This window comes from Oryzias latipes, chromosome 15 (genome assembly GCF_002234675.1).
Source record: "Oryzias latipes chromosome 15, ASM223467v1".
Classification (NCBI taxonomy): Eukaryota; Metazoa; Chordata; class Actinopteri; order Beloniformes; family Adrianichthyidae; genus Oryzias; species Oryzias latipes.
This window is the reverse complement of record NC_019873.2, coordinates 27950209-27965993: the sequence shown is the minus strand read 5'-3', so window position 1 is coordinate 27965993 and position 15785 is coordinate 27950209. Positions and strand designations below refer to the sequence as shown.

The window sequence follows — 15785 nt, the reverse complement described above, 5'->3', positions numbered from 1 at the left end:
TTGAAATGACTGAGGAGCAAAGCTGATTTCTCGAGTTTTCTAACTTTCTGAAATCCTGTTTTTGTGGGTTTAATGAGCTGGAACCTCAATTTATATAAAATAGATACTTGAAATCAATCAAACATTGGGCTCTGAAACTATATTCCATGAAAGTCTAATCCTTTTGAATGGAATTATAGTAATGAATACTTTTCAACGATATTATTTTTGGGTTCATTTCTGACGGCCTATAATCTGCCCACACTGTCTTCATGATCAACCTATCGACGCTTTGGGTCCTCCTGGTGTAAATGGTTTATGTTTTGGTTCAGTTTATTGACAAAGAAAGTGACTGACAGTCCAGATTTTACAGAAAATCCTTTATTTATGACATTTAACACAGCAGGACCAAAACATTCAAAAATCCTCTCAACCTCACTTTTAAGGTTCACGTGTGGATTGGAAACAGTCCTCAGAGTCTGTCACACCAGAACTCTGACGTTTCAATGTGAGACGGCACGTCGATGTGAAAGATCTGTGGAGGGGTATGCGGAGGGTTGTTGACCCCCGGGTCGCCGTCGGCGTTGGTCTGGTTCATCTCTGCGGCGAGGGGCTTGGCCGGCGGCGGATGCGGTGCGGCCGTGAGAGGCGTGTCGGCCTTGGGTTTGATGTTCTGGAAGCGTTGCAGATGCACCACCTCCCTGCCCTCAGCGGCGCAGGGCAGCAGCACAGAGATGTCCTTACGGAACTTGGAGCTCATGCCAAAGTATATGAGAGGATTGTAAAAGCTGGCAGACTTGGCAAAGAGCCGGGTCATGATGCTGGTTATGCTTGGCACGTGGAAGCCCCAGGCTGACCACATGGACACCACCGCATATGGTGACCAGGCCATGATGAAAGCAGTGCAGATCACAATGGAGATCTAGAGAGAAAAAAAAAAAAAGAGTTTTTTTTTTTTTTTTTAACTTGTCCTGTCCAACAGCTGGGCAGACAGATGAGAGCTGAGGGCCTCTTGTGTTGGACATATTTTGCTTTAACAAGAGGGGTTATTAATCTTCAGACAAACCAAAGGTATGTCTGAATAAACCCCTTTGTAATTGAGGCCAAACTTTATTAATTTCAATCATGTTTGAAAATCTTTGGTGTTGGACCGGACGGAAAAGGAAAGAGGGGAAGAAGAGAGAGGGACGCTAGAGAGAGGGGGGGTAGGGGGGTGATAATAGGAGGGGAAGGGGGATAAGACCATGAAGCAGCATAGAGCAACAAGTTTACTGGTTGTTAATCATTATGGTAAGGTTCAAATGCAGTACAAAAAGGGCGGGGCCCGTCCACACACACACTCAAATGTTATAAACACACCTGCTAGCTGCAAAAATGTCCACCTGTCGACATGTACACAAAACAGATAGTGTTCACACACGCATACTTATGCCTTAAAACCAACTAGTGTGAAATATTTCAGTCATTCAGTCATGCAAACTGTTAGTGCAAAGGTGAGCTAACACCAGTGCTCAGGTGAGTGTTTATGTTCTTCTAAAATGGATGGTGGAACGTGAAAAGAAGGAGGGAGAGTGCCCAGCCACCCCCACACCCAGACCCCCACCGCAGCAGCAGCGGCACCCGGAATCCCCCCAACGCCACACGGGAACCGGCAGGGAACCACCGCCGCCCGGGCGACCAAGCCCGCCACCCAGGCCAGGGCCAGCAGGGCCGCCGCAAGGCCCCCAGAGCCAGAGGCCAGGGAGGCACGGAGGGAAAGAGAGCGCCGCCCTAGCCCAACCAGGAGGGCAGCCCCCCCGCCGCGCCGGGAGAACCCAACGCAGGGCCCCACCGGAGAAGGACGCCCACAGCCCCAAACGAGCACCCCACCACCACCCAGGAGTTCCAGGCATCCCCCCGCCCCAACCCCAGGTACGAGCCAGGACCCCCCAAGGGAGACCCGCTCCGCACTCCAGGAAGCCATCCGCCCGGCCCACGGTTGGTCCAGGGAGGAGCGAGGCAGGGGGCCCGCCGCCCCCGCCCAGGAGGGGGGAACCCCGGGGAAAAAAAGAGGGCCCACAAGGGGTGTTGTAAATATGGCCCGACCTGGCTCGGCCACAGCTGGAAATTTGGCGGGGCCCAGCACTCAGGAGCAAGGACCAGAACCCACCCCCCAGGGACCAGACACCCCCAGCTCAGATATAATGTGAACCCCCCCACCGCGCGGAGAGAGCACCGCCGGGCCCAGGAAGCCGGCACCCCGGGGACACGGCCGCCGTTGCAAAGGGGCCCGTACCCCCCACCAGGGAAGAGGCAGGGGACAGATGGACCCAGGTCCCACCTTCCTTGCAAAATGTGTGTGCGTGTATGTGTGTTTGAGAGGGTGTGTGTGTGCATGTGTGTGTGTTTATGTTGGGATGTATATATTGAGGGGGGAGGGGTGTGTGTACTAAGGGGGGTGCAGTTAAAATTGGCGGGTAGGGCACTAAGGGGACATCTCCTGATTACTCACAGTGACGTCCCCTCATCCTCCCCACCAAGGGGCCCTAAATGTCTAAGGTGCGGTTAAAATTGGCGGGTAGGGTGCTAGGAGGACATCCGCTGCTTGCTGGCAGTGATGTCCAAGCACCCCCCCCTACCAAGGGCCCTACATGTCTAAGGTGCAAATAAAACCGAAAGAGGGGGGGCCCACTCCATACGGCAACCATAGGAGGGGGGCCACTGCCTAGTAAACCCCCCCCAAGGCTCATCGCAGGCTAAGCCCCCCACCCCCTCACCCTATTATGAGGTTATATGAGGAAGGGGGTAAGTTGGGGACAGCTGATAGACTGTCCCCCGGTGGTCAAACGGCTGTCCCCCCCCCCCCCCCCAGCAAGGGGGCCAGGCCCACCCAGCCCAGAGGCCCCACCCCCGGAGGCGCCGACACCCCAGGCCCAGCACCACCCCCCACACACAGAGAGAGAGGAGCCAGAAAGCGCCGCCCCCCCCCGGAGCAAGCCCAGGCCCCCACCCCCAAACGCCGGCCCTAGAAGAGCTCTGGTCAGGCCTTGACGGGACCGAGGCAGCCAACCGGCCGGGGAAACCGCCGATGGCCTCAGCGGAGACCCCGACCCGTCAACCCCCCCTGCCCCGTACCAATAGTGCCCCCCCCCTCCCCCAGAATGCCCCCCTACAGGACAGGGCCGACAAGACCCCCCAACCCCGCAGCCGAAGCGGATGACACCCAGAAGCGACCGGGGGCCCCAAGAGGGTTGTCCCGTCCCGCCCCAGAGCCAGGGAAGGGCCGATCCCAGCCCCAGCTGTAGATGGGAAGCCCATCCAGCGCCGCTGGGCCCCCCCCGAGCAGCGCCCCCCGCCAACCCCCCCCAGCACAGGCAAAGGGACCACCCCCCCAAGCCAAGCCAGACCACCACCCCACCCCCCCACCACGCACCCCCACACCCAAGCCCAGGGGACCACGCAGCGCCCCAGACCGCCCCAGGCACCGGGTGGTGCGGGCTGAGAGTTTGACTCTTAAGAACAAAAGCTTTTCTCTCAGGAGGAAACTTTCTTCCGCCGGCCTACCCTCGTCACATCTCTCTCCATCTTTCTTTGACGGGCCGAGAGGAAGCCGACGGCTGACATGGCGTTTGTGCTTTTCACCGTGTTGATGATGGAAACATAGGAGAAGAGCATGATGACAACGGGGATGAAGAAGCAGAAGATGAGGATGGAGATGATGTAGGATTTATAGAATGTGGAGTAATTGGCTTTGGACCAGTCCACCTCGCAGGTTCCGTAACCTCGATCTATGGGGCACAGCAGAAGCAGACGTCGCTCTGAGCCTCAGACGGGCGAAAACTAAAAACCTTCAGAGAGCAGACCTGTGTAGCTGCCCCATCCCAGCAGCGGGGCAACAGACCAGAACAGCGCCGCGGCCCAAACGATGATCAGAGAGACTGCAATGGTGCTGCTACTGATGCAGTGGGCTGCAGAAACACACGACAAGGAGACAAACGTGACACGATGTTCTCAGACAAACACAAATGATGGGATTGACTGTTGTGAAAAAGACCCTCAGTAGACTCCAGAAATGCAGAATTCTCCACTTGCTGTAAAGGTCAGAATTTGTTGAACAATCAAGTCTTTAGTGGTATCCAAACACCTACAGCTCTAAGGACCTTTTGTGGACAAAATGCACGTTGTTTTATAAGTGCTGAGATCTGCAGAAAGTGGAAGATGCAGCTCTTTCCATGTGAGGCGGCAAATGGGAGAAGTTACCGCCTCAAATAAACGTCACATTTTCTCTCAAATAAAAGTATTCATCCATGACTGGAATGGTAAACAGTTTTTAGATGTATTTATGTATTTGGTACAGGGACAGTGCATATCAAGAAACATTCCTGCCACCATGCCAGAGTTCGCCAAAAGGCTATTTTTCATCTGCAGTCCCTGAGTAGATGTTAAGATCACCCTAAAAGATCAAAATAAAATGACATATTTAAATAACATTATATATGAAACCAAACATTCAGTAAAATTAGCAGTTAACCTAACAGTAAATTGGCGATAAAACAATCCAAAATCAGACAAATGTATGAACACATACACACATGCAAATTAAATGAAAATACCTACTGTGCGTGGTGCTTTTCCCTAGCAGCCCCACTCCCCCCGCACACCTTAAGAGACCGGCGCCAAGCTATAACCAACACTTGGACACATGAAAGGCAGGGCAAGGCAGGAATTGAACCTACCACCCTCTGATCAGAGGTCATCTCTGCCTCTGCACCAAAATCTAAATCTCAAATGTAAATTTATTAGTAAGCTCCACTCCGATCATCTTCTGATTGATTTTAAAAGTGTCCCTGATTCACAACGATTTGAATAAAAATACTCTGAAATGCGGTTCTGAGTTTAAAATTGTTTTTATCCGTCCTCCATCATCAGAAAAATGCAACACGAGCGTGTTAAAAACACCAAAAAGATCCTTTTCAGTGGAGTGGATCCACATCTAAATACTAAAGTTAAATCTAAATGTAAGCATCAAATTAAATTAAAATGACAAAAATAAAGGCAAATGTTGTATCTAAATGTCCAATATTACTTTTAAGGTTAATGTGAAATAGAAAAGCAAATGTAAACCTAAATTTTGAACACAATAAATACAAATGTGAATGTAGGAAATAAATCGAAACGTTTACTTTAAACTTTAGTTATAATCTTGATTCTAATTGTTTGGGAAATATTCTGGTGTGGTTTTACGCCCAAATGGTCGCCTCTTACATCAAAAAGCCGTTACTTCAGGAGTTTGTGATGGATTTGAACAAAATGTGACAGAAACGCAGCACAAATGGAAAGAAATGTTTAATGTGGTCAAAGAGTCGCATACATTGGATGAGGTGAGCTTTTTACATTCGCTGCCTCTGCACCTGCACACCTCCACGCCGGAGCTGTCAGTCATGTTTTTCTATGTCCTCCATCCACCGCAGCCAAACCTCCAAACACCGGATCGTAAAACCGGCGTTTACCAACGACCACAAACGCGGTCCAACCAGAGCAACTGCTAAACCTCATTTCCGTGTCATTACCAGACTCTTTTTAGCAACACTTTGGATCCGGAAAAGGAAAATCCCACCTCAAATTAACTTAATGCCACGTTAGACAAATATAAATGCAGCCACTGCAGACAGGTGGTGGTTATTTTCACAGCTGCACTCGCTAACCAGGTTTTACCGGCTGAAAAAAAACGGCTTTTCCGTTAGATAAAAGCGGCTGGAATGGGGTTTGTCCTCACTTGAACCGGGGTGAGCTCTGACCTTTGTGAGGGTGGCATCCCTTGATGTATCTTGTGACGCTGATAACTGTTAGCGTGTTGATGCTCACCAGGCCGAAGAGCAGCGTGAGGAAGCCGTCCACCTGGAAAGAGACAGATTCATCTCATTTGCTCCCGTTTTCAGGCTCCCTCTGCACCCGGACATGGACAGACGTAGGGAGATGACTGTGCTTCACATCGTCTCTTCCTGAAGGGAATTACGCTCCTCTTTTCCAGTTTGACCCCGACTGCGTGACACCCGGCGCCCTGCTGGGTCACTTCCAGGTGATGTGGCTCATTTAAGGTCTTTGCTGATTATTTCTTGATCTTATTTAGTCCTAATCCTATTACAGCCACTCATCACCCTTCACACACATTTGGCAGATTGCTAGCCTGACAGCTGGGAAGAGCGAGATTTTAGGTCCCTCCTGACTGCCAGAGAAATGTCAAGATTTATTTAAATCCACCAAAAGAACTACAATTCCCAGACTTCCACCCCTTCACATTTGGTATCATTGGAAAGCCCCAAATGTCCTCTGTAGATTCTAAAAAGATTTCATTCAGTGGGATGCAGTGGTTTGGAGATATTCGGGTATAGAAAGCTCCTCTAGGATCGGACAGTCTCCATTTGCTGCATTTCTGATGTTCAGGTTGAAATTTGATGAACTTTATATCATCAAACCACACTTTGTTTCCCCTCACATCAGGTCAGATTACCATGAAAAATGCTCTGAAATGGAAAATACAGGGATGTGGCCCAGCATGAAACTGTTCATGTCTGATCACGCTCTGTGCAGTTGTCTCTTCTCTCAGAGTCGCTCCTTTAAATTTTACCCTCAGATCTGCAGGATCTGCACTCATTTCCATTTTCTTAGAGGTTAGACCTAAAAAACTAAAACACTGAGGCATTTCATTAAAACAAATGTTTTATTTACTAGATAGAGATGTAAAAAAAATATCTGTTTTTGTGTCTTAAAACGACATGATCGTCTCTGAACGCATCACATTTAGTCTATTCGTTTTTGAAAACTTGGACTTAGTCTCTGCTTGACGGGTCGCTCGAAGAGTTTTACCCAGCTAAATGCCTCCATCACAGTAATCTGATTATAGATTTAACCTCCAGTCCACAAGGCTACCAGCATAATCACTCACATTCACATGGGTGCAAACTTATTTATTACTTATTGACCTGTCCTGGGTGTGCCCTGCCTTTGCCAACGAATGGCAGGGATAGGTTCCGGCAGCCCCGTGACCCCGAAAGAGATAAACACGGGTTTAGAAGAGGAATGAATGAATACTTTTGTTGTTTTGCTTCTGGACAAGATCAGTCATGAAAAACTCCTTGAATTCTGGTGTATTTCAGGACACTTTTTGTGTGCGTCTCACTTGGCAGGTCCAGATCCAGGTGATCAAATACCCGTCATCCTTCAGGATGTTGAATATTTCCAGGATTCCTCTGGAGTAACCAAACACGGAGATGCTGGCGTCGGAGACGGCGAGGTTTAGGGTGAAGAAGTCGGTTGGCTGAAGGGAAGCCCGCTGCTTGCAGAGGACGAAGATGACCAGACTGTTTCCGAACCAGGACAGCCACCCTGCGGAAGCACAGACGCAGCAGGTTGGAGCTTCTCAGCCACAAATACAGACGCTCCCATTCAACTTTGCATTGAAATGTACGGTTTAATGTGCTGCAGGGAGGACGGAGTGAAAGAATCGCAGTTTTTAAGACTTTCAAAGACAGTCATCTGATGCAAAAAAAAGGAGGAAACTTTTAAGCAGATGTGAAAATTGAAGCAAAACTACCATTTCACAAAAAGCTGTGAACTTTTTGCAGGAACTCTAATGTCAAACAGCTTTGTTGGGGTTTATAACGGTTTCTCTGGTCACAGTTTAAGTGTGTGGATTAAGAAAAGCTTTGGCATAATTTCAATCAGGAAGATCTTCCTCGCTTCCAGGAACTCAGGGCTGCTTTACTTCACTCTGCACGCCACTCACGACCGCGCCTTCAAGTCAGATTGTCCACCTTCCTCTCAGCCAATCGCAATCCTATTTCTGCCTTGGAGGAAAAATCGGATTTTTATTTCTCTGCATTCCAGACGGGCTCTGCAACCCTCCTCCACCCTGGAGCGATGCTTTGGGATGGTCCGGTCCTCAAACACCATACTGGGGTCTGAGTTCATCCATGCATAGAGCCGAGCCGCCAAAGATTTGTTTGTTTCTGCACATCCTAACATCATAAATACATATTCACTGGCATCTCTGAGGTCTGCACTTCTCCAAGTGAATTATCAGGTTTTGTGGAACTGTCACTAAAGTTGCCAAAACCAGCTCTATGTGAGATATTTCTCCATTTTCTATGGTTTTAGAAGCAACTTCAGTAATATTTTAATTTCAAGCTGATCAAATACAAATAAAAAAACACCTCATAAGAAGTATTTATTTCAATTTTTTAAAATGTAAAGCGTTAAAGTATGAGATGAGGCTCAAAATATTTCTTTTTTCATTCTAAACTGCTGCAGAAATGAAGATGAGAAGTAAAAACTGCCTCAAATGTTCATCTGGAAGTCCTGATCAGACAGGGTGGACTTACCTAACACCAGCAGGTAGACTCCGATGACCGTCTCTCCTTGTTCAGACAGAGGAGGCTCTGAGTGCAGAGTGCTGAGGTTGTTATTCCTCCATGGGATGTTCACCACCTTCAGAGGAAAAGCCTTCAGCGTGATCTCCATGGCCTGAAGTCTGACGTGTCGGCATGAGTTCCCCCCGTCCTCCACCACAGCTCCGCTCTCTTCTGCCGGCTGGAGACACTGAGGTCTTCCACCGGCGGGAACGACGGCTCAGTTGGATTTAAATCCAGCTTAGACGCGGTCACTAAGACTTGACTGCTCACTCCTCCAATGGCTGTAATCCTGTCTATTTCTTAACATCTAAGGAGATTCCGAGTGGAAATCTCAGTTGGGAGGAAAATGTTCAGTCAGCAAGTCATCGGTTTGGATTTTCTTAAAGACCCACTTGGATGAAAATCCTGATTTTGGTGTTTTTCCTGTTGATGGAGGACATTTGGAAAGACATTAAGCTACAAATTATATTTCTGAGTTTTTCTTTATTTAAATTATTGTGAATCAGGAGTAGTAAAAAAAAAGCCTTTTGACAGAGATCATTTATGTGACATATGCTGGGCGGGTCCACAAGCATCCAGCTCCGCCCCATTCTGATCATCCACCTGCAGGCAAACAGATCCATGAGCGTCTTTGTTTTCCTGGTCTGAGCTGGAATCTGGATCAGAACTGGACGGATGGATAGATCTGATACTGTTCACCATTTTTGTTGCACCACTAAAGGTTGGGGGTGTGACGGGATGTAAGCTAGAGAGCTCTCAGCATTTTTCCCGCCCAAAACTAGAGGTGAACTATTGGCGCTCTGCAGAAACACTTGAAACAACAAAAAAACGACACAGATCTTTGTATTTTAGGAGTAAAAAAACTCATAATGATAATTAAAAGAGTACTGAGAAAACTTTGAAGACAGATCAAAAGCAATTAATGACAGATATAAGCTTAAATAGTGTTTTTTAAGATGGGCTTTATCATGCTTTCTTTAAGCCTTTCAGAGTAAACTGCCTCTCTTTATATATCGGTGAAAACCACCAATGTAACCTCTGATGGTTTCAAGCACAGTCTGAGCTCATCAATGATGGAAAACAAAGCTGAAGCAGACTTTTTAACTCTAATGCAGCCTTTTAGTCTGTCAAATGATGTAATTTGGATGTCAGCGGCTCACTTAACAAACCTCTTTTCTGGTTTAATTCTTGGCAGGTGTCCCTTCGGGGATTTAGGTCTCCAAACTAATATCATTTGGATGAGCTGAGCCGTCGTCCTGCTCAGATCAAAGACATCTCAGATTAGAAGGAAGTTTTATTTGACTCTGTCCAACAGTTTTGGGTCTCACAGTGATTCTGAGTGTGCTGTGCTTCACACCGGCTGGCAACAATTTCCTCCCACCTCCTTGTGCCTCAACAATAACCTCTGCATGAGCGGCTGTAAACCCTCCGCTGACGCGTTTCGCTTTCTCTAATCAAGTCTTTTCATCAAAGGGCGCGATGAGGTCATGATTCCTGTTCTGTAAGGGTTTCAGATCACCTCAGGTTTGGTTAAAGTGGTGTGACGTGTGTTTCCATACGCCTTCTGGGAAACCAGCGGATGACGGCCTGATGTTACTGCTGAAATGATCAGACCTGTCACTCATCCCCACAGACGGGTTCTCCACGGCAGCTTGGGCAGCTGAGGGATCGGTAACCCGATCGGCCATGCTGTGCGTTTAGCTCACAGTGTGCACCTTGTTCTTTCTCGTCTGGCCGCTCTGCTGGCACTCAGGATGTGGAGGCTGCAGCCAGATGCCTCAGCACATCGGAGTCCTCCTCATCAAACTATTTCTTCGAAAAAGAGGAAGAGAAACTCTGACCAAACTGTCCACATCCAGCAGCCTGTCCTCCAAGCTTCACGGATGCTTCATGGCGGCGTAATTCGTGTCTGATGTTTGCAGCTGCTGCAGTGGGACTGAAGTGTTCATGACTTGTGACAGATTTTTATGGAATTGATCTGACAATTGTCATTCTATTATCACTAATATATTTAACCCCATTAGGTCAAAGGAGTCCAAAGTTTTTGCAAGGAGGACACCATTGTTCCCACCCACAACTCTGGGGTGAATTTCTAAAGAACTCCTGCCGCTCTGCAGAAACGATGTCCTGGAAGACGACGTTTTTTTCTAATTTTGCTTAAATAAGGTACTAAAGACCACTTCATAGATCAGTGTTTTTCAATCTTTTTTGAGCCACGGCACACTTTAACATTGACAAAAATCCTGCGGCACACCAGCATCCAAAAAAAAAAAAAAAAACGGAGAAACTCATAGTCTGTATTGATCTACAGGCCTCCACAATCTCACATGCATTTGGGTGATAACCGTGACAGAAAAAGCTGGAAGTTGCAGCTGTTTTTTCTAAAAGATGTAATAAAAGTTAAGTTAGAAGACTTAAAAACTGTTTGATGTGTGTTCGTTGTGGTTTTAAGACGTTAAACAACGAAGATTCATTGTGCACTGAGACGCTGTCACTTTAACCCAATGCATCATGGAAGATGTTGTGCATTCAGCCGCCAAATGCCAGACAGACTAGCTTCTCTGAGCTTCATGGTTTTGTTCACTTGTTCCACGGTCTGACACCGGATTCTGTGGAAAGATACACCGCTAAAGACGAGCTTTAGCTGCTATTTTTGTTGGAACTGAGCGACTTTATGAGCAGAATCAGAACAAGGAAGTGAAAACTTTAACCACTTCTGATTCATTCTTCTTAAAATGTATTTAAATAGAATCAAATAAACACAAAGAAAAAGTCTTTACGATCTTTCATATTCCTAACTTCTTCGTGTTTTATCAGGGCCTGTTTGGATGAACACAGAGCTGATACCCTGGAGATGGAAAATGTTTTTAGATCAGTTAATGAGGACAAGTTCCCACGCCACACACACTGCTTGAAAAACACTGTCATAGATCAAAAGATGATCAGAGTGAGACTTTAAAAAAACTTTATTGACATTTGTGTTCTTCTTTTTGAAATCTCTGTTTTGCACGAGTTTGGTAAAAGTCTTGGCGCGTGGAACAAGCTAAAGGAAGTCATCCAGCTTAGCATGCGGCTCCTTCCTGTGTTCTTTGGCAGGTCGGCGTTCAGATAAGCCATCGCATCGAGGCCACAGTAAGCTTCTGTGTCGCCGGGCTTCCTCGTGTGTTTCTCGCCAAACCAGAGACGTGAGTGCAAAAGCTCAGAACTTTCCAAATGGAAACTCACAGACACATGTACTATTGTAAAAGTGTGTGTTCAAGGCTGCGAGTGTTTCTGGGAGTCACAAAGTCTCTCTTCACAGAGGACAAACATCAGGCCAACAGACCAAAACACGTTCCCGCTCCCTGTCACTAATGGAGACACACAGGGAGCGCTTGTGTGGACGCTCCACACAGGATCAGCCTGTCACTTTATGAGCTGAACTTTGCAGGATTTCCACTGCAATTTCCCTTTTTTACTAAGAAGAAGTGTGGTCTCACAGTCTGAGACAAATGAAAGAAATAAAACCAGATAAACGTTAGTAGAAATGCTCAGCAAACTATTTTTCTTAAAATAAAAATTAAAGGTTTAGGGACATGTCCAGGAAAAACATCTGTGTTGGTTTGATTTGCTCAAACCTATTTTTAAGGGAGTTTGAACCCTTAGGCAAAAAAGATGCAGACAATTAGAAAGGTTTCAAAATAAAACCCTACAGGTTATTTATGATCATCTGCTATCTTTAGCCTCCTTTAGAGCCTAAAAAGATGCAAAGTTCAGTCTAGATGGCTGCGTTTATGACATTAGAAGCTATTTATGACAAAGAACAGGAATAGAAAGCCTTTAAGTTGCAGTAAAAGAAAAATGGCAACACTTACCTGAAAAAGCCTGTGATAAAAATAATAATAATAAAAAAAATAACCCCAAAAGTAAGAATGGCTGAAAGGTTCAGTGTGCGTTTGAAAAAACCGCAGACCAGGAGCTCTGGGGATCTGTTGCTGCTCTGGACTCGTTGGCTCAGGAGAACCAGGTGCAAACATTTATTTGGGCACTCGGTAATGTTTACCATTTCTGCTCCAAAATCTGTTTTCTTTTCATTTTTTTTCACAGTAAAATTTGTCAGCAGGTGAAGCCCTTTTACCTTTATCGGAGATTTCTGACGTGAAGCTGTGTGTTCCAGATGTTAATGCAAACAAAACATAACACGAATGCAGGAAAGACGAGGCAAGGAAAAGGAAGAATTTCCTGTTTGCATGAAGAATGCATGACCTGCAAGCTTTTCTGCGCACAGATGCAAAAGGAGGAGAAACAGAGAAAAACTGGAGCATTTAACTCCATCTGAGGTCTCAAGTCCCCAAGAACAATTTAAGAAGAACCTAAACACTTTTCCTGTGAGGCATGTCAGGTTGACCCATAGCTGATGCAGAAATCATGAGAGGACATTCCGTTGGTGCGATTCTTTTTTATAAATCCGGTGGCAGAGCAGCAGCAGAGGGCCTGGACACACAGCTTGAAGCGTTTAATCGACGAGAGCAACTGATGTTCTAAAGATCCTGCTTATAATCTGACCCAATTTTTGACCTGTTTTTGGATTTTTTTTTTTGATGATGGAAAACAGCTATTAAAAAGATTATAACGATATCTGTATTCAAGCGGTTGTGAATCAGGTGCAAACGAAAAAATTCTTGCAGACAAACATCAAATTTGTGACGCAGAAAAAACGCTACAAACTCCCTGCTCCGCCCCCTTCTGATGCAACCTCTTGCAGACAAAGGATGAATTGAAACTGTCACATGACATGTGAATATTGATGACTTTTTATGACATCATAAAATGGTGATGTCACACAATTGTGCATGATGACATCATTATGTCACATAATCATGCAGTTTGTGCATGCAACCATTTCATGTGATCTTTAAAAAAGACATCGTATGACATCATATGACATCATAAGACATGATACAAAAGTTTACATATAGACCCCTGTAAATTCAACTCTGTTGAAGTGAACGCAAGCGGGGAAGATCAGAGGAAATGAATCCAGAGAAAAAACGCCCCACAAGTAAACCTGGGGAAAGACAGAAAACACACCAACAACAGAGCCCAACAATGGCATCTGTTGAAACCTCCGAGGTTCAGGAGTTGGAAACCCCCAAATCTCCTGATCCCTCACAAGACGAGGCTGATGGGGTCTTTCAAGAAAGGGTCCAAATAAAAGGCAAAACTGTGCTTATTGGAGTCAATGCCCTTGTTCCAGTTGTGGAGAGACACCTAAACAAGATCTCTTCTGTGCAGTGGGCTTTGCTGAAGGAGGGACACATTGATGGGGAAACCTTAATCATTCTGGCTGAATTGGTTACAGAAATCATACACACATCAGCAACTGATGTTCTGAAGGTTCTGATTCCAATGGTCCAGAAGAAAGTTTCTCCCCGTCAAAAGCTCCCATCCATAAAAACCGTGCTGGGAAATGCCCTCTCCAAAAGCATTGCTCTTGTCCTTGGATTAAAAACGAAAATTTGTAGAAAGACCAAGGAACTGACAGAAATGATTGAGCATGAAATTCAACAAAAGGTGAACAAGGCATTGAAGAAAGCACTGGAAATGTCCCAAACAGCATCTCTTTATGTCTCTGGATGTGTGTCAAACCTTAAACGTCTTCGTCTCATGGTGAAAAACACTGGCAATCTTCTGCAAAGCTTTTTACAGAGGGTAAGGATCACAAAGGACTGGACACACAGGAGTTCAACTGACTCAGATTTCACTGAGGAATCAGTTTACTCATTTCCAGACAGCTCTCAGGAGAATAAAATTGATTTTCGTGAGGCTGTGGAGGGTGTGATCAAGATCCTCAGAAAGTGGACCAACTGTTCAGAAGATGCGTGTGTGGATCAGGCAATTGAGATCACCACTACCATAATGAATGACATGGAGGAAGAGTCCAGGACTTCCACCAGGGCTCATCCCTGTGTCAGTGTAGTGATGGGCCTTGTCAAAGACTTTCTTGCCTCACACTCACCATCAGATGATCCAAAGGAACGCTTTGCTGCATTTGCAAGGAAACTCTTCGACCAAATGTTGAGATACCTGAACGAAGAGTTCAAATTCAAATGCCAGAAGTTCCTTTTGATTGAGGCATCCAAATCCCCTGGGACATTACCTGGACAATCCGAGCACACAGTGGAAGCCCAACAAAGAGAAGCTTGTGCACTGCTGGACTGGGAATTGATCCTAAATGACCTGCTCAGCTTGCTTGACGTGATCCAAGAAACAGAACCACATCTTCTGAACATGGAAACCGTCTCAAGCAAAGAGGGAATCTCACAGGTGTCACAAAATTTGAACAAGGCTCTGTTTGAGTACATGATGAAAAAATACGAACATCATCTTGACCAAACTGAGGAGTCCAAGTCAGAGGCAGTGAAGGTTCTCCAGTCCAACACCAGAGACGCCGTAAAAGAATTTATGCATGAGGTGTTGCTGTGGACAACAGAAGAGCTAACAAGTGACTTGTCTTCAAGTGATAAAGTCAAAAAAGTTCTGACAGACATTGAGGACCTCTTTAATGAGCTGCCACGGACAGCAGAGGACTCTAACAAGGAAGAGTCTTCAGAAGAATCATCTGATGGAGAAGATGATGATGATGACAGTGATGAATCATCCTTCTCATCTGATGGTGATGATGATGATGAAGGTGATGAACCATCCCTCTTGTCTGATGAAGATAAGACAACAATGAATACATCAAGTGGAGAACCTGTCTCTTCTAAATCAGCCAAAGCGTCATCACCTACAGATGAAACTTGGAACGACGCAGTTTTGATAGGCTTCCTGGTCATGATTTTATCAAACCACCTTAAAGAGAAAAAGAAGAACTCTAAGGAGGCGGCTGAAATCAAGACCTTAATTAAAAGTCTGTCAGTCCAGGTGCTACCCAAAAAAGCATCTGAAATCTACAAAAGCCTTGTAGTACCTGAGACTCTGAACAACATAAAGACAGTTCTAATCACAGACCTCCAGGAAAAGTTTGGCAACTCAGAAAAGTTCCTTAAAGCTGCTTTGACATCACCTGACTCGGTTGTTGAAGTAGTTATGGTCTGTGTAAAGGAGCACCTGGGAATAAGGAAAGAACCCTGCAAGAAGAGTCGCTTCAGAAGAGGACTGTCTCGCTTTGCAACCTGCATGCGCAATCTATTTTGTCCATGCAGAGGTGTGGTTGAGAGCGATTCTTAGTCTTGTTAGTTAAACAAAAAAAATTGTAGGATTTAGTTACATTTGTTAGAACAAATGTAAATTTAGTTAAAATTTTAGGATTTAGTTATAATTATAGGATTTAGTTAAATTTGTAGGATTTAGTTTTATTTGTAGGATTTTGTTATAATTATAGGATTTGGTTAAAATTGTAATTAGAAATAGTAATTCAAAGGTCAAGGTCAA

At 45.7% G+C, this 15785-nt stretch overlaps 1 protein-coding gene and 1 long non-coding RNA gene across 2 annotated transcripts; one reads left to right on the top strand and one right to left on the bottom strand.

Moving 5' to 3' along the window:
- Positions 1–338: 338 nt before the first annotated feature.
- LOC101167896 (opsin-5-like) lies at positions 339–8611 on the bottom strand. The gene is made up of 6 exons (XM_023963689.1): positions 8340–8611; positions 7139–7344; positions 5757–5856; positions 3822–3926; positions 3523–3746; positions 339–901 (listed from the first exon to the last, which is right to left on the bottom strand). Exons 1-6 carry the CDS (start codon positions 8476–8478, stop codon positions 452–454), a joined length of 1224 nt encoding a protein of 407 aa, XP_023819457.1. The 5' UTR covers positions 8479–8611; the 3' UTR covers positions 339–451.
- On the top strand, positions 7257–8005 carry LOC111948822. The gene is made up of 2 exons (XR_002874808.1): positions 7257–7367; positions 7846–8005. It is a non-coding gene; the product is annotated as an uncharacterized LOC111948822 (long non-coding RNA).
- Positions 8612–15785: the final 7174 nt, after the last annotated feature.